This window comes from Xenopus laevis, chromosome 7L (genome assembly GCF_017654675.1).
Source record: "Xenopus laevis strain J_2021 chromosome 7L, Xenopus_laevis_v10.1, whole genome shotgun sequence".
NCBI classification, from domain to species: domain Eukaryota; kingdom Metazoa; phylum Chordata; class Amphibia; order Anura; family Pipidae; genus Xenopus; species Xenopus laevis.
Window position 1 is genome coordinate 93,639,319 of NC_054383.1, and position 22,048 is coordinate 93,661,366.

General features: G+C 36.3%; 1 protein-coding gene across 9 annotated transcripts in view; it reads right to left on the reverse strand.

Annotated features, from left to right (window-relative positions):
• Window positions 1-22,048, reverse strand: part of LOC108696538 (1-phosphatidylinositol 4,5-bisphosphate phosphodiesterase eta-2-like) — a 400,157-nt gene that overhangs the window by 51,274 nt on the left and 326,835 nt on the right. For 7 of the 9 annotated variants that reach the window (XM_041569340.1, XM_041569343.1, XM_041569344.1 and 4 more), the window contains 6 exons: window positions 20,528-20,648; window positions 16,398-16,569; window positions 14,311-14,418; window positions 10,110-10,115; window positions 2,970-3,128; window positions 1,921-1,956 (listed from right to left, as the gene is read on the reverse strand). In XM_041569340.1, coding sequence (XP_041425274.1) covers window positions 1,921-1,956; window positions 2,970-3,128; window positions 10,110-10,115; window positions 14,311-14,418; window positions 16,398-16,569; window positions 20,528-20,648 — 602 coding nt within the window. The remainder of the gene's footprint in view (window positions 1-1,920; window positions 1,957-2,969; window positions 3,129-10,109; window positions 10,116-14,310; window positions 14,419-16,397; window positions 16,570-20,527; window positions 20,649-22,048) is intronic. The other 2 variants (XM_041569341.1, XM_041569348.1) reach the window with 1 other exon arrangement.

Genomic DNA, 22,048 nt, shown 5'->3' on the forward strand with positions numbered 1-22,048 from the left:
AAAGGGAAAAAGAATATTAAACAAAAACCAGATCAAGCATGAATAATTAATGCAATGTAAAGAGACGCGGTGAAGAGACACACAAATTCACTACCATACGGAAGGTATTTAAATATTAAAAGCTTTATAAATGTAAAGAAGCATTCCTGTTAGCAGAAGAAGTATACAGCGCTGCAGGCATTGCAGGAAGTTGCTCCATATTCCTGATGGCAACATACATGTAAATAACACGTTTTAGTCCCATGAAAGATGCCCCTAATGTGTTCTTAGTAGTAATAATGCCAGAAAGCAAGCCCATTTTCAAATCTATGATAGTAATAAGGCCTGCTAACAATGCACAAAGAGCGGAAGATGTTAAAGCATTTTTAAAAATTCATGAAGCTAAAAAAAGACAGAGCAATCACACTTCCTTAAGCTCTCTATAAAGTGAGGGGACTGGATTTCTCTACTTCGTTACCACAGCTATTACTTAATTTGCAAACAACAGACTACAGCAAAAGCAGTGGGAAACAAACAGCTCCAGTGACTTGGCAAAGAGAAAAGACTACATATACAGTATGGCAGAGGAACCAGTCACCAGCAACAAGGGATATGCTGAGTGGCCATAGCAAATGTGAAGAGACAATACGTATTTATCATGATTAAGAGAAAACCAGAGACACTAATTAGCATGCTAGTCTAAACTTGCTGTAAAGCACAGGCCTAAATTAGCTGTAAAGTACACTGCTACAAATCTAATTATATTTTAAGATTAACTATGACGATAGAACTTCCACAGCTGCATCCTTCACTACTCCTGTAGTGCAAGGAAGGGCTTTCTTAAAGGGAACATATGACATCTAACCAAGTCTGCCATTACAAAGCTGCCAAGAGAGTCATTCAGGCATTTAAGTACACTAGCCTGGAACAAAACGTAGCATGACATTTTGCTGTAGCCCTGGCATATGACTAATGTGAAAGAACCATCTCACATTTCGCTTGTTAGCGAAATTCACAAGCCATCATTAATCACTAGAATTTAAGTGTCTTCCCTCAATGATCTTGTGTATGCCTGCAACTAAACTATTGAAACTCTGTAAAATATTTTACACAAAAAAAAAACAATGTAAAATTTATAAATATTTAGGGGGTTATTTATCAAAGGTCGAATTTTAGAACTTAAGAGGTTTTTTTTTTATACCTCGAATGATCTCAACTTGCATTTTTTCCAATTTAAGAAAAAACTCGAATCAGTGAATTCAAGTTGAACAACCCAAAAGAGTTTTCTACGGGAACGTTTTTAAATTGCTCAAGTTTTTCAGCGAAACCCATCGAAAAAAACCTCTACATGACCTTAACAGGTTTTAGCTGGAGTATTATCAGATTCCAGCTATTTCCAGCTTTGGGATATAATAATTTTTATTGTTTACCCGAAAATTCAAGTTTTGACTGAAAAATACCCTTCAAAATTCAAATTTTTGGGGTTAAATAGAACTCGACCATTAATAAATCTGCCCCTTTGTATAAAGTGTCATTGTTAGTATAACGAATAGAGATGCACCAAATCCCCTATTTTGGGTTTGGCTGAACCCCCGAATCCTTTGTGAAAGATTTGGCTATATACTGAACCGAATCCGAACCCTAATTTGCATATGCAAATCAGTGAGGGGGAGGGAAAAAGAGGCATGTATGAAGTGCGCAGCAAAAATTTTTTTTACTTCCTTGTTTTGGGACGAAAAGTCACATGGTTTTAAGGATTCGGTTCGGCCAGTCACAAGGATTCGGACGAATCCTGCTGAAAATGGCCGAATACCGAACCGAATCCTGGATTTGGTGCATCTCTAATAACAAACAAGCAAAACCTTATGCTATGGGGAACCCATACTTATCATGGTGCTCAGCAATAGAATATATATATGTATAAACACTAATGTCTCTTACCAAAGCCCTTTCTCCTTTAGATCCAGAGCTACATTTCTGGAAAAGAAAAATACATACAAGTATAAAATATAAAATATTTCAAATAAATACACAAATAAATTACTGAAAAAGAATTGGACCATACTAATTAGTGTGTAGGATCAACCCTGTTGTCCCTTGTGCACCTAGACCATAAATCTAACTATTACGTAGTGTAAAAAGCAATACTTTAGGCACAAGAGTGTACTTTGCTTAACACCGGACATTAAACATCTCTTAAGACAAGGTTGCATTCATGTTTTTGCAATTGCAATACTTTTGTGCCAAATGGAGGTTTGTAAGAGATACACAAGGATTGCAGGTGCACACCTGGTCTCAATTTCCGCATGGTGCTTGGTGTATAGGAGGACGGCACCTCCACCAGTCAATATAAAGTATAAAGTATTTTTTTTAAAGCATTTTTTGGGCTGCTGGACTGATTTGGACTTTGCCTTGGGAGCAATATGATCTAATTTGTGGGGTAAATCTCTACCATACGGTCTATTGTTTAATTAAGGAGGTGGGGATTGGTTTGTAACATATTTAAAGGTGGAGGTGGGTGGCACGGATCACCTGACAAAGGGGTACGCCCCTGAAACGTTGTAACCTTTTTTCAGCTTGACATTAAACACGGGTATAACCCTTAAGCAGGTTTGTAAGAGACACATTTTGCAGAAGACCACATATTCTCCCAACCCCTGCAAACACGTTGTCTTAAAATTGATCAATACATTCTCATAGTTATTTATAGCTTTAGTAGCATAACATTTGTAAACCTGTAGCTAAATTACACAACACTCTGTACAAGACCATTTTTATATATATATTCATAAAGCTAACCTGGCAACGATATTATCTGTTATCACTTTTAAGGCATCATCTTGCATTTTTAGCTATAGTTTCTATCTAGTGCTCATATAACGCATAGCTCAATTTAACTAATTTATAGGATGTAAATTAACAGTATTTTTAAGTTTCACAAAATATATCCTAAGGCTCTCTCAAAGCAACGACAAATGTTCATGTTGTACCTTTTTTAATTCTGGTTTCTGGCTGAGTTTCCCAGATGGTGGCAGTGTGGTGACAGTGAAATTGTTAGGATCCTCACGGTCTCGGATTTTTGATTCTTTCAACAGCGAGTCAAGTTTCTTCTTTGCAATGTTTTCCACTTGCTTTCTGTTAGCAGATGCCTATAAATATGGAAATGTCATACTGATAAGTATCCTGCTTAAAAAAAATGGAGGTCATTAAACCATTAAAAGATTTAAAAAAAATGCTTCATGGTTCATGCAGCTGTAGGTCATAAGCATAGTCTGGAAACTCTTTATGAAGAATTAAGATGGTTGCCACCATTGACTCCATGGATGCAATATCTTGACTGAAAATACATGAATATTTGAAATGAACAGTCCAGAATGTTATAATGAGAGATTCCTATGTGTTTCCTGATTACATACAAAGAGTATGCTATGTAACATTCTAGAAGGCGAAGACGAGGTTGAGAATCAGCACATATTGGCTACAGAACAGTCACTCTTTCAGGATGTGCTTATCAATGCAAAAGGTTCAACACCCCTTGCCAAATTACATATTTTGTTAATTTTGTAAATAAATAGTAGTTAAAAGGATTCCGTAATTTTTTATGATATAATTTTTATTTCTAAATTACACTGTGTATATTGTAAAGAAGTTATTCTACCATTTAAATTTGTATTCTTGAACAAATACATTTATTATTTTAGTTGTAATATTGGTGAGGAGGAAGCCATCCCAGGTCTTTGTGTCTGCTCCTGTGCTTTCAGAAAGAGCCAGCACTTCACAATGATACTGCTTTCAGATAAGCTATTGTTTCTCCTACTCAATGTACAGTACATACATATGTACAAACATATTTTTCCTGTAACAGAACCCCATTAATGATCAACTATCAGAGTGTTAGAAAACAACATATTTGTAAATATTTATGCATGGTTACCGGTACATTTTAGTTGACACTTGACCAACTTTAAACTATAAGAACAAATCAAAAAATAATGTAGCATGTGCTACTGGACACAACACAATATTTAGTAAAACCCCCTTTGGCACAGATCACAGCTTGTAAATGCCTTTTGTATCCAGCCAAGATTGCTTGGATTGTTGTTGTAGGGATTTGTGCCTACTCTTCTTTTACTAATTAGTCTTCATGGACTGTCTTGTATGTTTGAGATCTACCCACAGATTTTCAATGATTTTTAAGTCAGGGGACTGTGAGAGCCATTCCAAAGCCTTCTACTTTCTTTCAAAGTAGCCCATGGTGTTTGTGATCATTGTCGTATTGTAGGAGCCATGCCCTTTTCAGCTTCAGCTTCTTGGCTTACTGTTTTACATTGGCATCTAGAATTTGCGGATATTCACAATTCTCCCCTCTACATATATATAATGTTTTTGGTGCCATTGACTACCACCAAATCATGAAGTATCCGCACCCATGTTAAACAGTTGGCAAACGCAAAGATTTGATCGTACGAATCTTCGATTCATACGATTTTTGGGCCGTGTGTGGAGTGTCCCGAATGTTTTTGTAATAATGCTTGACAAAGGGGCGTGACCCCGAAACGTTGCACTACTGCATAATAAAATTGCAAGGGCTTGCCCTGCTACTACAATTCCTGTGTGCCGGTGAAATTCTTCTTACCGAATGTTTTTGTGCCATGGCGATCGGTCTGTCGGCTACCGATAATATCTCTGCATGTATTGCCGATCTGACGATATCAGTGGGAGACTGTCACCAGCTTTTGCCGGACCTTTCTTTCGTATGATTCCAGGGGCAGAAGAACATCGTCCGATATATTCTTTTACTACTTTATTTGATCTGAATGGTTAGTGGTAGGCAGGGCCATTTCAGGTTGAAATGCCGCCTGATGCAGCGTCTGAAATGCTGCCCCGCCCATCGCACTTACCTTACAATCGCCGACAGGGAGCCCACATTGCTAGAGCAGAGAGCGAAATTGCGCTCTCTGCGATAATATTTTTACTATTTAATTTTGTTCCTATGTTGGTGAAATAAAATCTAACTGTGCATTAACATTTGCAAATATGTTGTTTATTAACACACTGAATCCTGCAGTAAATATGCCCAAACTCTTGCTTTCAACTGTAAGCAAAATAAGGATATGAATCTGTAAAGAGTATTCATCATCTCCCAGAACTAAACAGCTGATTTAAAAAATGATTAAACAGCTTTGATTTAAAGAAACAAAAATATTTCAGTCTAAGTGCAATTATAGGTTCCACAGTCATTTAAAAATCTATTCTTTTTATAGATATGCTAAGGCTCCCAGACTTAATACTTTAAGCACTTTAACTGCAATTGATTTACAAATATTCAATGTAAATGCACCACATTTAAAACAAGTGTTTCTCCCTGCAATCATAATTCATGTTTTTATACAACTGTAGTCATGGATATTGACCTGTGCATATCTAGCTTTAAAAACAAGGAAACATCTGCATTGAGAAGAGGTCGGGACACTATCCAAAATGTATCAAGGGATGATATGATTATGAAAATGGCTACTTGGGCAATATTATTTAGGGTGGCACATTTAGGCACAATTCAGAATTTTGTATTGAGGCTCTTATACCTCTGTAAAGGCACTTCTAAAAGAAAAGTATTATTCTGGTAATCGAAAGGGTACTCATGCCCATAAAGTCTGGATCTAGAAAAATCCAGATGGGTATCTTCTAAAGAATAAAAAGATTAACCGAATGTAATCAGAATTTAAATATAGACTGAATTACGTGTGCAATGGTCATATTTAGTGTTCCATATAAAGACCAATCTACACAATTGATTGGTTAGTTATACCCTGATAATGTCGTGAATCATGACAAATGAGTAGGGTTTATATACTGCCATTCAAACCAGAGACAAGATGAGGCAGGAAAGCAAGAAATAAACATAGGACAGCATATGGCGTTTCACATGAAATGTGGACTATCCATTGTACAGAACTTCTCTGGCATTAAGGTGGTTGTTGAAAGTTTGTGACATGTTACATAGCTATGTGAGAGCATTTTAATCTTTTATGGTTTACTAAAAGTAAAATATAATAGAGTGGTCTGGTGCATGATGCATATTTATATTTCATACGCTATTTTAGAACTTTTAATGCTCCTAAATTGCTCCAGAGAAATACAATGCTACATTTGTGATAGCTAAATGGAATTTCCAAATACACTAATTTGGAATGGATTTAGTAAGTGTGATTTCAGCATACAAAAAATCTTCTTGCTAAAAAGAACATGTTCCTATAATAGAGAGAAACTGAAATCCTTTCTAATTTTCCAATTTGATTTGCAAAGATAATCGCAAACCATGAAGTTATTAGCCTCTGCCTAACCCCAGTTTAGAAAAATTGCACATCTGCTAATAACACTGGCAAACGTTTATTTTCTGATAATTTTCTGATGTTATAGGTTTCTAAAATTAACTTTTCAAGTTGATAGTCTTTCTTGCTGGCAAAAAACAAAAATTCAGAGTACTCACACAGACGCATGTTTGCACCGAACGCAGGTGAAATGCAACATGCTGCGTCCCAACCTGCGTTTGGCGCTTACATGCATCTGTGTACAGCCCCCTTTACAATAATTGAGTGTGTCTACTCCTGTACTCCTCTGCAGCTGAATGGAGGAAAGCGCAACTCAGGGGAGCGCGGAAAAAACGTCCATGTGCAAGAGCCCTAATAGAACATTTAGGGGCAGATTTACTTAGCTCGAGTGAAGGAATAGAATAAAAAATACTTTGAATTTCGAACGTTTTTTTGGCTACTTCGACCTTCGGCTACGACTTTGAATCGAACGATTCGAACTAAAAATCGTTCAACTATTTGACCATTTGATAGTCGAAGTACTGTCTCTTTAAAAAAAACTTCGACCACCTACTTCGCCACCTAAAACCTACCGAGCATCAATGTCAGCCTATGGGAAAGGTCCCCACAGGCTTTCTAGCCAATTTCTGATCAAAGGAAAATCGTTCGATCGATTAAAATCTTTCGAATCTTCGATTCTAAGGATTTAATCGTTCGATCTAACGATTATTCCTCCGATCGTTCGATCGAATATCGCTAAATCCTTCGACTTCGATATTCAAAGTCGAAGGATTTAACTTCGATGGTCGAATATCGAGGGTTAATAAACCCTCGATATTCGACCCTACGTAAATGTGCCCCCTTACGTTGGTACATGTCTCTCTCATTAACCATTGTAATTAGTACAATAAGCAGCTGTAATTTTTTTTAAAAAGTATACAAGAATTAAGATGAAATAACAGCAATGTGATCTGTTTCTAGTTTTGGGCAGTTCTGACACAAATCTCTATATTGTATAAAGTCTTATTGTACACAGGAACATATTTTGCTTGCATTTTTATAGCAGTCAAGAAAAGATTAATTCAATCCAGGGTTTTACTTAATACAGTGCCACAGGATATAGTTTGATTTTTCCACATTCAAGAGCTAATGTTTAGCCATGCAGGACACACATTGCTTGTCTGATCCATAAGGACACACATTGCTTGTCTTTTGTATCTGTGTATCAGAGGTTAAGTAAGTTCAAGTTTGTTATTTTTCTACTATCTGAGTGGTCAAGGAAATTGGTTTGGAAAATACAATTGAATCTTCTTATCTATTTTTAATCCTGAGTATTATTAACTGGTGCAGCTCTAGGAGCAAAAACACACACAGTTTAGCACTTGGTCTGGGTTCCCATATTGGTAACTAAAAATCATCTAAAAGGAGGGCGTTTAAAGACATCAGGGAAGCGCCATGAAATGTGCCACAAGCCTGTTTCTTACTCAAGACTATTGTCTCAAATAAATATGAAATTATACTTTTTTTTCCAAGAATATCTAGAATTTAAAATATGATAGACTCTGTATTGTTACAGAAAGGTAATGGTATCCTCACATATTACATAGATATATTACTATAAGCGGTATTGTAGATGGAGAAAAGACAGGACAGGGAATGAACTTCAACAATGAGATGCAGCAGACAATGAACTGGAGCAAGAGTCAAGGTATTAGTGCATTGGTTCATGTGGTGCTTCATAGACAGGTACTGGGGCCTGGAAATTTGTAATTGTTTCTAAAAAAATGTATAGGAACAAAACACTAAATGGTCAATTCTCTAAACAGTTTTAACAGTAATAAACTGGGCAAGAAGAAGGGACCACTGTAACAGTATACAGTATTGGAAATTGATGAATCATTTTTTTAAAGCTCATGGGTGGTATAGTCACAAGATTAAGATGGATTATCCCTTTGAGCAGTCTTTCTCAATTCGATTTACAAAGCATTAACACAAATAATGCAGATTTGAAAGATTCATAGAATTCAATTTTCTTATGAAAAAATAAACAACAGTATGTGGAAAAGGCCTTTTAAGTCTTGTTTTAAAATGAGTCTGCTTTGCAGGTGCTATAGTCCCTAGGTTAGGGAGAATCAGATGGTGAGCAATTGAAAGAAAAAAAATAGGCCACATTAAAAGCTGCGTAAATGTGTAAAACATTACAAGTTAATGTTATGGTAAATTCCTTATGCACTTATAATCTTGTCTCCCCAGTAACTGTGGATCCAGTACAACAACACTACCTGGCAGTCTCATTCAATTTACTATACAACATTACATTATTAGCTCAGTTCCTAGACCCTAGATTAAAGGAACCCAAAACAAGATTTTCTCTTTTACCCTGTTCTAACCCTGCATTATATTTTGACAGAAAACGTCATGCGTTAAATTCCTCTCGACATTATGACAGGCTGTTTTATACTAATTGAAGAATGTCTAGGAGATGAATAACATTAAACTGGAGAAGTTTTTCCATGGTTTTCCATTTACAAATGAAGTCACCTTTGCACTAATTTTAAAGACACTAGTTTCTAAATGATACTAGTTTTAAAGACACTCGTTTCTAAATGATATTATTTCAGAATTCCTTTCTCTTTTTGAAGCATGGCTGAATTTTTTTCTATACAAAAGCAGATGTGCAATGTTAGCAAAAATGAATACACTGGACTATTTACTACACCATTAATGGACTGTACTTGATGGGGGTGAGGCTCTTAGTGTGTAATATCATTAGAAACCATTTTATTTTCGTATACATGAGACAAAAACAGTCTGTTAGAAAAACAAAAACATATAAACAAATCCACATGCAAATCTGAGTGTCTGAATGCATCTAAAACCAGAGCATTTGTTACCAAATCTTAGGTGCATCTGCTTAGAAATATTAGTAAAGTTACTGAAGGGAAACCAATTTCTTTGCTTGTATAATACAGTTAGTAGGAACAATTCAACATTATGGATAATAAATGGATATTTATTGCTCACAAGACCATTCTGGTTAATTTGGTTATTAGAGGGTAGACGGAAAAATGTTTAAGCAGCAGCTTTTATTTAGTGTTGTAGTTATCCTGCACCAATGATCAGTTCACTTAATATGTTCAGTAAGAACATACAGTACCTTCTGAAGACTGGGCACTAGTATATAAAACAGTATATAAATGCATGATAATAACAATGGGAATAACAGTATGGCCCTTAATAATATAGTATATACATATTGCCTAGATAATTTGAGGGATTATTGGATAAGCATGATAACGCCCACTTCAATGTGGATCTCTACATCAATGGCCACCTTAAGGCTACAAATGTATTCTTACTGTTAATTACTTATCTTTCTATTCAGGCCCTCTCCTGTTCATATTCCAGTCTCTTATACAAATCATTGCATGGTTTTAGGGTAATTCAAACCCTAGCAAACAGATATCTGAAATTGCAAACTGTAGAGCTGCTGAATAAAAAATAAAATAACCCAAAAACCACAAATAATAATAATAATGAAAAAAAAAATTTAGAACACCACTCTCTACATCATACTAGAAATTAATATGCAAACGTGCACAGAAATGTATATACAACATGCTAAAAGTTAAAAAGTGTTTTCCTCCAAATCCCCTCAGTAACTTTTATCCATTTTTCTAAGAAAGATTGGTAACAGGGTTTTTCTATTGCTGACTCACATGGCCCTACAAGCAAAGCTACACAAGCGCTGAACACACTACTAAGTAAGTAGATATGGAGAGATTTTAAGTGAAATGTTGGGAGACAGGGATACACTACCTTCCACTTTATAAATGCATGCAACGATGAGCAGGAAGACACATAAAGGAAAAAAGAAAGGTAAAAAAACATACAAATGAAAATCAAACAATACATTTGTCACATAGGAGCCCAGTAAAAATACAATTTAACATCACACAAAGAGTACAGTGTGTGCAAATATTGCCAGCAGAATTGGTTCCAAATCTTTGTTGCTGTTGGTCCCAAAGGGGTTGCTTTGAGAGAGAGAAACATAATCAAAAATCCACAAAGATATCTAATAATAATATTACTTTAAATGTAAGAGTGTTTTGATAATTTAATTGGTTTTAATCCTGGAGAGAAAAGTTAAAAAAAAAAGAAGTACAATTGAGCAATGTACACCAAAGGGAAACAGGCATGCATATTAATTCCTATATTTTCAAGATTGAAATTATTTTCACAACCATATTCTATTACGGTATCACTTTGATAAGATGCATGCAATGCCATTCATGTGCATTTGTCTGAAAATCTAGGTTCATTAATTTCCTCTTTTTAATGTAATGGAAAAAGTAGTCCACTAGAATCCACCAACAACTATGGTAGTCGAAATTAAACAAAGCTTATGAATGTAAGTAAGTCTGTAGGGGACTTCTAAAATAGTCTTCTAGTATTATTTAGCAGGCAGTCCCCTAGTGTTATAGACTCCTAAACTGGGTCCTAAAATACAGTTAGGATGGGGACCCGTTTCCTTATCCTGCCTTTAGCTATACCCCCTGTAGTTCAAACAGTGTCCAATAGTGCTAAATTTTATAGTCCTAAGCAGCTACAGTATGTCCATTTTGTTAAGACATTTCCTGAGCAGGCAGGAAGGGTAAAGTGGAACCTAGACAGGCCAGGGCTAGTAAGAATAGGCTACTCACCTTAATACGTCACTCTAGGAGTGAAAGAAAGTCAGGCTATTTAACTGAGCAGCCTGAAGCTCTGACAAGGAGTGAATGATTAAAATCCTGGGTGCCAATTACCCAGAGTAGGGACTAAGTGTACAGACAGGGATGTAGTTATTCCCCTGGGTTCCACTTATGGAAAAGTCTGAAAGCTGGGTGTACCTTCATTGCTGCTGTGTATGTCCTCTTCCCTGTGGGGACTAATACTGACCACTAATGCTGTTGAGTATATGCCTATCCACTGTTGCTCTATGTTCCTGCTTGATCTTTATGTACACTCCTTTGTGGATTCTCCTGTTCAATGAACACGTTCTCTGGTTACGTTGCAAGAACCACTGGTGCCCAATTATTGTGCACTGCACCTATTTACAGTTGTACTACATCATGCCTCCACTCCAATACGAAGGCTTAAACCCTGAGAATTAAAGTCTCATCCGGAGCAAAGTACTGGGGTAAAGCTCATAGTTAGAGAGTGGTGCCATTCAATTTACTATAGCTTTACAAGTCAATAAATTAATGGATGATTAGGCTGATCAACAGCTTTTCTTCCAGCAGTACAAACATGAGGAAGTTATCAGATTGTAAGCAATGACCCAGGCAAATGGGAGGTCATAAGGCTGGGAGGAGTACAAGGAAATTCAAGCAAGTTGGTTTATAAATTCACCTGGTTAATTTTTTTTTTAAAACGGGTAGACCAAGATTTAGAAGGGACTAACAACGCAACAGATTTCATACAGATTACACCAGGTGAAATTTTGCTAATAAATATTGGCAGACTAGGCAAGACAGATGGCAAACAAACAGCAGATGCACAGGACTCCAGTAGGCAAATAAAACAGTGTGTGGGGTATCAATTAATAGTGTCAGTGTCTGTGCTTATGACAGCAGAGCAAAATACTTCAGGACAACAAAGTCTGCATTTTCTAGGGTTCTTAATGTCAAGAACCTCAGCAGGACTTCAAATACTATCATTGTAGTACCAGTGAGCTCTCTTACGCCAGAATAAGTGATTATTAAGCATGAAGAGCAAGAGGATTTTTCATGCACTACACTTTATTTTTACTTTTCCAAGTTGACAATTTCAGCTATGTTACTAAAAGCATCTCAATTGGCGAGACATCAGGTTATAAAAACTGAATTTTGTTAAGCTTCAATAACCCATTCTTCCACTGAATGCATCAGAAGGAAGAGGAATACCCAATAACTGCATTTAGCCACCTGTGAATTGTTTTGCAAAAACTGCTGTGAAAAGTTGCCAGCAAGAAAATTGAATGCGTCAAAAAAGTTGCTCATGTAAAAATTATTGCGCATCAAAATAATTGTAATTAAATACATTTGGACAAAAAAGTCGCACGTGTAAAAATTGTCGAGCACATAAAAATTGTCGCACGTCAAAATTATTTTGACCCCATTTGACTTTAATGCATTTGGACAAAAAAGTTGTGCATGTAAAAATTGTCGCTTGTGTAAAAATTGTCAAAATAATTTTGACGCCCATTGACTTCAATGTGTTTTGCAAATTTTTTGCAGTTTTGTGTTTTTTTTTTTTTTTGCGATTCACCCATCACTACTGTAGATCGGTCTCAAATACTGAATGACAATGTGCAACATAAAAGCCACACTCAACAGTACAACATCAACATTAAAGGACATGTAAACCTCCCCGCACAAAAATGTAATTAGTGAACAGCCTCTTTGAAATCTTTAGCTAATCTGCCACTCTGGTTGTTAAACGGTTAACAATAAGGCTGCGGCACCCCTTAATCACTTCGAATTCCTTCTCCTCCTCTAACCCACTCTGCCCTCTCTCTCTCGAGAATTTTCTTTAGCTGTTGGCTAATGACCATGCTCAGTTCTTCTCAGCTCAGATTACTTAACACACCCTCCAGACAATGAAGAGATGGCATTGCTGGCTCCCACATAAACGCTAGCTGTCAGACCCTATTTTTTTCTCCTGAGCTCAGATAAACCATTACAGTGCTCAACCCCAGCAGAATTTTTTATCTAAGTATGTTGTGCCTGTGTAAACCTGCATTCTTCATTGCATGAAGTTTACAGCATACATGTCCTTTTTGCACATGTCAATGTTACTGATCTGTGGCAGAGGGAAAATGGCTGCCAGGTGAAAGCTGCTATTTGTTTTAGGAAAAGATGATGGCGCTGGCTAATGAAGGGGATATATGCAGTACAAATGATGTGGCTTGGGTGGGGAAGATATGCCCAACTTATATACATGGGAAAATGTAGGCTTTACATGTCCTTTAATGTTAAAGTGCCTGGATGGAGTGACATTTATTTACACTCTCCTCATTACCTAATGTAATTTCTTCAAACAATAACTAGAACAGATTATTAGCACTTCAGACATAAGTAGTGATGGGCAAATCTGTGCTGAGAAATTCTCAAAACTCCGGAAAATTTTGTGAAACAGCGATACATTTCACAAAACTTCAAAAAATTTGCGAAATGCATTGAAGTCAATGGGCATCAAAATTATTTTGAAGTGCAACAATTGCGACATGAGCAACAATTTTTAGTCAATGGCCGTCCGAATAATTTTGACGATCAACTTCTTCCAGTTATCAAGCTATGGGGGTCTGGATGCCAGCAACCCAGTACTTTTTGCATGATCAGTGTAATAATGGGTAAACATGTTCCAATTAGTTTTTAATCACTAGGATCTACCCTTTAACAAATACTAATTCATTACTCTATCAATAGACAACATTCTTTGTCAGAGGTGGTTAGTGTTATGGATCAAAGATGTACAGTAGGCCACTGTAGACACTGAAAGATGGAGTAAACTAATGGAGAGTTAAATAGTTGTAAAATAAATATAAAATAATTTATACAAATGTAACATAATAACTGAACATTGCATATGTTATCAATCATAAGGAGTTTTGAGTTAATTGAATGCATTTCATTTTGGAGATATCAGAAAAAGTCACAGGACTGAAAATGATCTACACTGTCTTTAATTACGATGGCCTGCTCAAGGGCAACTAAAACTTAGAAATATTAAATTAATTTACTTTTTACTCTTAAGTATGAAAATTGCTTCATTGTATGGTATTGACTCATAAAATTAATATATATCATGCAAAAAGTGCAGGTCAAGAGTACTTTATGTTAGATGGTATTTAGGTCATTTTAATTTCATGGTGCTGCTTAGGGCTAACTGAGCCTCAGTTGACTCAAGAATAAAAATCACAGTTGCATTGACAACAACAGCTAAGCATACTATTCAATAGCAGCCACATTATATTGTATATAAGTAACAGCTTACATACATCGCCATTTATTAGCTTGCAGTCGTCGTCAATCTCATCTGCACTGTCTTCATCTGAAACTTCTCCTTCCTCTGCGTCATCACTGATACTGGCAGGAAGCTTCTTTCCCTAAGATCACAAGGAATAACAAAATAAAGGCGACATAATTATATTCACTTCTTTGTACTTTAGAGAGTTTCAGGCGTATGAAGTCCAAGTCCAAAGAACCTTTGGCAAAACTGTTATGACACGATAGAAAGCCAATTGCCACTGCTAACAAAACCAGGCCGAAGCCAATGCTTTCTGCTTACAAATCTTCCAAATGCTCCTAAAAAAAATAATGTTTCTCATGGGCATCGTGTTAAATAAATATTTCTAGAAAACCGTAATTAAAAAGGCTTTTGTTATCAAGGGAATGATGCACCTTTAACACTTATTTTCGAGAATGTATTAGTTAATAGTATAAGGTCATTGTGTGCCTTAGAGAAATGCTGGAGGGAGGCTTTTTCATTCTCTGACCCTGGGTCACATTTTCATCAGCTGTACAGCAGGGATTAAAAAACAGTGCCAAAGAAACAAATTATTGTATGCCTACATATTTCTTTTGTGTTAATCAAAGACCAATCCTTTCACTTTAACTATGCCAGCCAGCGAGTTTTTCCTCCTTACAAAGCCTTTCTTTGGTTTAATTGGACAAACCGGTGCTGCAGAACCAGACCAACCTTGAAGCAGTAGTAGCCTGTTTGTAAAATGTTTTTGGACAATCTTAAAAAAGTTTTTACAATGTTTTACTTTAGACAGACACGGCCAGCTATTTTTTTTTTATTACATTTAAATGTGTGACACTGTAAACGGCATTATAGAAAAACAAAATTCAAAATGATTCCCAGTATTTTGCAGTTTTTTTTAACATACTGACATATTTATCAAAGCAGTTATCTGTATCATTGTATCAGAATGCAAAACATCATGCTGCTCTATGGAGTGGTAGTGCTTTGCAGCACTATTAACAATATAAATCATTAGACCAAAAAATAAAGTGGACTCCTAGGAGCAGTATGCTTCAGTACCTCTGATAAAATGTTATTTGATGAACTGGCGACCAACAAACAAAGAGCAAAATTGATCTAATCTTTGTCCTAGCCCTTTAACCCACAACCAGAGTTAGCTTTTATAGGTTTACTGGAACTAGAATAGTATAAAAACAGTTGATCGGTTGCGAAGGATAGCAGGACCAGACAAACTATGGGATTACATCTTGTGGGATCTAATAAGTTTAGTGAATACAGAATAACAGAATGATGGGTAGTACTGCACCATTAAGTAACTGTACCATTAAGTAAGCTGCTGGTGTCAAAACAATAGAAGGGAATGCTAACATCAAAAGTGATGATGGTTACAGAAACTTAATTTGAGAAAGTCAAGCAGAATGGGCAACAATGAGGGAAACATAGGGTTTGGGAATGCTAACTAAAACACTACAGTGCTGAAAAACGGTATAATCTGCTACTATAAGGAGATCAAAACTCATTTATTGGTATATTTTTTGCATTTTAATGAGAATGTAGTTTTCACTACAACATGATCATTTGATTTGGCATAGAAGGCTGAAAATGTTATTGATCTTTTAGAGGTCAGCAATATTGATTGCCTATTTAACATGAATGGGTTTAGACAAAGTGGGTCAGTATGTAGAGGAGGGTGCGACGCCTTTTTATTCTAATCAGCACTTGTTTATGATCCTGAAATCCTTCTTAGAATTCAGATATAGACTAATCATTAAAGCTCTGTGTTACATGCCCACAATTATGTATTATATTAGCTTCTGTCCCATCGTGATATAATTATAATATAGAAAGAAACTGTGATGAAATGGAGTAGGTATCAAATATACCACAGTATATAGAATATCTTTGTGCTGATGTAACTGGACTAGCCTTTATTATAACCAAAAATTACGGTTACTGGTTGGAATTCCTGGCATGCACAGGAGGAATAGCCTAGAACTTGTAGAAGATTAAACTTTTTCTTTGCTTTTTTTAAAAACCTTTTCTTTGCTTTTTATAAACCTCATACAAAGCAATATAGAGACGTTTAGTCATATTTACCTTCACTAATATTTTCCCTTTTAGGCTTTCTGGCGAAGGCAGTTTTGCTGAATCTTCATTGACTACATCAGAGAGATTTAATTTATCGCCCAAGATTTCAATCAGGTACAGAGCCATCTTCTTCTGCTGTACCACACTGCAGTGGTTTTCAATAGACAAGATGACAGGGTAGCTGCCAAAAGCAATTCCAAAGGGAGACTGTGAGTTCTTAAACAATGACTACTTTAGAAGCATAAACAAATAGATTTGACTGCAGTTAAAATGCTGGAAAGCAGCAGGTATAAAGAAAGAACAGGTAGAGCAAGTGTTTTTAGAATCTAGACCGTGGATACTTAGTACAGGTATGGGATTCGATATTTGGAAACCTGTAACCCAGAAAGCTCTGAATTGTGGAAAGGCCGTCTCTCAAAGACATATTTTATCCAAATAATCCAAATTTTTTAAAACGATTTCCTTTTTCTCTGTAATAAAAATGCAATACATTGTACTTGATCCTAACTAATATATAATTAATCCTTATTGGTAGTACAACCAGCCTATTGGGTTTATTTAAAAGATTTTCTAGTAGACTAGAATGAAAATCCAAATTATAGAAAGATCCCTCATAAGGAAAACCCCAGGTCCCAAGCATTCTGGATAACAGGTGCATGCTGCATCTAGCCATCCTTTATAAATAGAAGAGTCTTTAGATGGAAAAGTAGTAATGTAAATTGCAATCAAAATGAAAATATATATATCTTACAGAAGTCTAAGAATGTTTTCTGATTACGAGCAGGGCAAGAGTATCAGCACATAACCCCAAAAAATATATACATGGATAGAATTGGGGGTTAAAAATGATTGCATACTAAGCCAGGAGAATTTAGGTGATTTTTTAGAGTCCGAAAGCTTAATACAATGTAAGTTTTGAGATTTTAATTACACTGATTTTTGTACTCTCCCAACCATATGCTGCCTGTTGGTGGAAATACAGATGAAATTCTCTAGAGTGTAAGTTATTGTATAGAATTGGCTGCCTGGATCTCTTGCCACATCAGCGCTCTATCACCTTGACATCCTGCAGTATAACCTTTTGTAAAACAATGCACCTGGGCATGCAACATCTATTTTCTATGTATGCATGTATTGTAGTTTGCTGGCCTTTCAGATAAATCTCACAGGATTGCAGAAAGCAAAAACACTTTTTTTTCCAATATATTCTATACTCTTCACACAGCAATATTTCATGGTACAGATGTCCAGTTACAGATATATCCATAGATATGAATTAGTCAGAATACTGGATTAATCTGTAAAAATTTACATTGGTTGCTATAAACCAGAAAATTAGAAAAAACATTCTAGGTGAATTACAGTAGAAATATAATATTAGGATTAAAATAAAAATTGGCAGACAATCTAATAACCTTGTTAAACGACAGATACGGTTATGCTTTATGCATGATCAACGTTTTATTGCAGAAATGTATTGAACTGATCTGTGGAATGAAGGCAAGCTTACAATGAAAATCATTAAAAGAAATCCATGGTATTTTGTCTTATTGAAGAGAGACTACACGCATACATATTCTTTACTCCCTCATAAGCGGTGGTACTCTAGTTGTGGTGTGTGGCCACTGGGGAAATACTACAAATGAAGAATAAATCATGCTTTCTGTTTTGCTACTCATTGCAAAGGTATACATTTGCAATTAAAGATTGCTTTTATAGCAGCAGTGTGCCTTTTTCCTGATCCCTTTTTGGTGTAAACATAGACTGATAAAAAAAACTGCTATGTGTAACAATTAGAAGCACAGAGGTGGTGCTACTAGGCATACAGTGAGAAATATATCCAAGTGCTCTGGAGGCTCTCCATCCTGCACTATCCACAGCAAAACATTCATATAAAAAAAGAGAACACAGATGAGCAAACCCCTTGAGATTCAATCAGTTCAGTAAAAGAAACAGTTCCGCTGGGACCTTGAAGTTTTTTTATGCAGCTGTGTTGAAGGCAAATACTGTAAACCTATACACCACTGCTATGATTATGGATTCTTTTATGGTAACTGGCAATATAAACAAGCATCCAGATTGAAAAACATGAAAAAGTCAAAGTTATAACAACTTACTCAGTGTACACTATATTGCAAGCACTCATACAAAAAGCAGCATAAGCAACTAACGTGACATATTATTATTGCAGGCTCTCTTGTAGAGCTAAACATTTTTTCTAGTATAAATTTAGCTATCTGTCCCACTGAAATCCAGAAGCTCCAGATAGATGTAATGCTAGTGGAATTACTACAGAACTGGGGGGGTGCAATCTAGAACAGTGAAGAGACATCTATTTTTGAAATAAAAATTCTTTGGGTCCTCTCAGGTAATGATGGGCGAATTTATTCGTCCGGCGCATTTTCACCGGTCCAAAAAAGGGCCACCAGCGTCAAAAACGGACGCTGGCATAAAAAACAAGACGCCGACGCTGTTTCGCAAATTTTGCAGGAAATTTGCGAATTTTTCGGCAAAGCAAAACGCCCCAAATTCACCCATCACTACTCTCAGGTTAATGCTTCATTTGCTGCTTATTATTGCCAACCACCTTAGATATTTTTCATTAGTTATATACTGTAATACCTAGTAACTATTTTTATTCTCTCAAGTTTTCTGTTGTGAAGGCACAACTATGAAGGCAAGGACAAAACATTCCCTCTTTTCTTGTTTGCATTTAAACATGAGCAGGAGAATTTAATCTGTCATATTGCAGAAGCAGTCTTCACAGATACTAGGGCAAAACCATTCATTAAGCTTCATGGACACCATCTTCTTCTCTTCGGTAATCTTTGGGAAGAGAGTGGCGTATCCGCTCATGTGCAGTTGGTGCAATCTTCCAGTCCCGTAACAATTGCGCATGCGCCGATAGCCACGGAAATTGCTGAAGTGCCAAAAGAAGACCGGAAGATTACCGAAGAGAAGAAAATGGCGCCCGTGAACTCTGATACCCTGAATCTGCAACGAGGGGTAAGTAAAGCGTAAAGGCCATTTACCCAGGGTAACACCCAGGCTGGGGGGAGCAGGGTCTAAATAAGGTAGGGGATTTTAATAAAAAGGGTTTGGTTCTCCTTTTAATTAACTTTTAGCATATTAGAAAATGCTAATTCTAAGCAACTTTTCAATTGGTCTTTCATTTTATTTATTTTTAAAGTTTTTATTTTAAAGTTTATTATTATTATTAACATGTATTTATATAGCGCCAACATATTGCGTAGCACTGTAAAGTAAATGTGATTATACAACTAAATCACATGAATTATATACATAGAACATATGGAGTTACATAAATCACAATCTATACAAAAGGTGAGGAAGGCCCTATGCATAGGCATACACTCTAAAGGGAAGGGAGTAATACAAAAGGTGTGGGAGTGGGCAAGATCGAATTAAGTGGGTGAGAAATGTGGTATTGTGGTAAATGTGGTACTGTATGTGGTGTTGCGTTTGGTAGTTAAGCAGAGTGAGGGTAGGCTTCTCGAAAGAAGTGCGTTTTAAGAGATTTCTTGAAAGCAGAAAGGTTGGGAGAAAGTCGGACAGACCGTGGGAGAGAGTTCCAGAGGAGGGGTGCAGCCCTTGCAAAGTCTTGAATGCGAGCATGTGAGGAGGTAATGAGAGAAGAATTGAGTAGCAGGTCAGTAGAGGAGCGTAGTAAGCGGTTGGGTGAGTTTCCAGTTTACAAATGGTAGTCACTGACCCCCATCTAGACACAAATGCTCTGTAAGACTACAAATGTATTGTTATTGTCAATTACTCATCTTATTATAACCATATTCCAGTCTCTTATTCAAATAAATGCATGGTTGTTAGGGCAATTTGGACCCCAGCAACCAGACTGAAATTGCAAACTGGAAAGCTGCGAAATGAAAAGCTAGAGAACGCAAAAAATAAATTGAAAACCAATTGCAAATTGTCTCAGAATATGTCTCTCTACATCATACCAAAAGTTATTTCAAAAGTACACAACCCCTTTAAGAGAATGGTCTGTGAATTTAGTAAGATGTACCATCTTTTTAATCCCCTAATGAAAAGGTTACTTGCCATAATACTAACAACAACATATTCCAAGAAAGAGAATGACTAATAAAGAGAAAGAAACTTACTCATTTTTGATGAATGCATATTTGTTAATAGTTTCTATCACATCTTTGAAAAGAATTTTAGAGGTTAATGTATAGCCATGATGAACTATTGGTTCTCCATCGGGTCCATCCCAACAGTCAACTGTAGAAAGATGAGAAAATTATATTATTAGCAATATTACTAATTGGAACAGACAGTCTTACTCTCGCTCTCTGTCATAACATTCTGATATAAATTCTGTTTGGAAATGTAAAAAAAGTGGATGTAAAGGAGAACTAAACCCTAAAAATGAATATGGTTAAAAATTCCATATTGTATATACTGAACATATTGTACGAGCTAAAGTTTCAGCTTCTCAATAGCAGCAATGATCCAGGACTTCAAACTTGTCACAGGGGGTCACCATCTTGGAAAGTGTCTGTGACACTCATGTGCTCAGTGGGCTCTGAGCAGCTAAGTTTAGGGGTTGTTGCAAATTTACAAGTAGAAAATGAGGTTTGTCTGTAATATAAGCCGGTGCTTCTATGCCGATTATTACATTTTGATTCTTATTGCACTGGTTTCTGACACGTAGTAATTATCTGTATTGAGTACTAATCAGCCTAATATTGTGACATTTCTATTCTGAATAAACGGCATATAGTGAGCCAGTCCCTAAGCTCAGTGACTGACAGCAACACAGAGCATGTGCAGTGAATCAGCAGAAAAGAAGTTGGGGAGCTACTGGGGCATCTTTGGGGGGGGACAGATATTTACTTGTAAATTGCCTTGGGCAGGTCAAGAAGCCCAAGAAATAATGTACAAAATTTCTAGCCTACTTCTTCTTACCTTTGTAAAGAGGTAAAGAGGACCCTAGCCAAAAGAGCTTACACTTTAAAGGATTTGCTATTTTGTCTGCACCAATTGGCCATCCACTCACTGGACCAACAAACAGATCATGTAAGGACCCATTGGTGATATTTACACCTGGCAGGTAAAAGTGATGCTCAATGTCAATATTATCAATAGGGAAGAAAAAGAAAAATATAGGAAGGCTGGCATTTTGTTTCCAGACAAGGTGACAATTGGGTCAATGCAGGCATCACCCTACAGGATGTTCAAACCTTTCCAGTAAAATACCAGCCAGTAAGTTAATGCCATGTGCCCCATAGATGGGCTTGTAAATGGTGGGGATGGTTTGGCAGCTTTAATCTGTCCATGTATTCTGAACTTCATCTCCTAACATACTATAACCAATGAAAAGTGGAAGAATTGCAGCAATTTGTCATTTAAAATGTCCTTAATTTGCACACTTTTTTTCTCAAGATAAAGGGCACCAACAGTTCTGCCGGGCCCTATGTGTTTTGTTAGCACCTGCCCAGCTGATATTGCCATTTTTTGTAAAATTTTGGCTAGAATATACATTTTTGTTTGTGCAACATAGAACATATAGAACATATACTTTTATGATGAACTTGAGCATGGAGATAAATGAAGATAATTCATGCATGAAATAATTCCAGGCAATAGATTCTAATCCAGGATTTTCTGGTATATGGAAG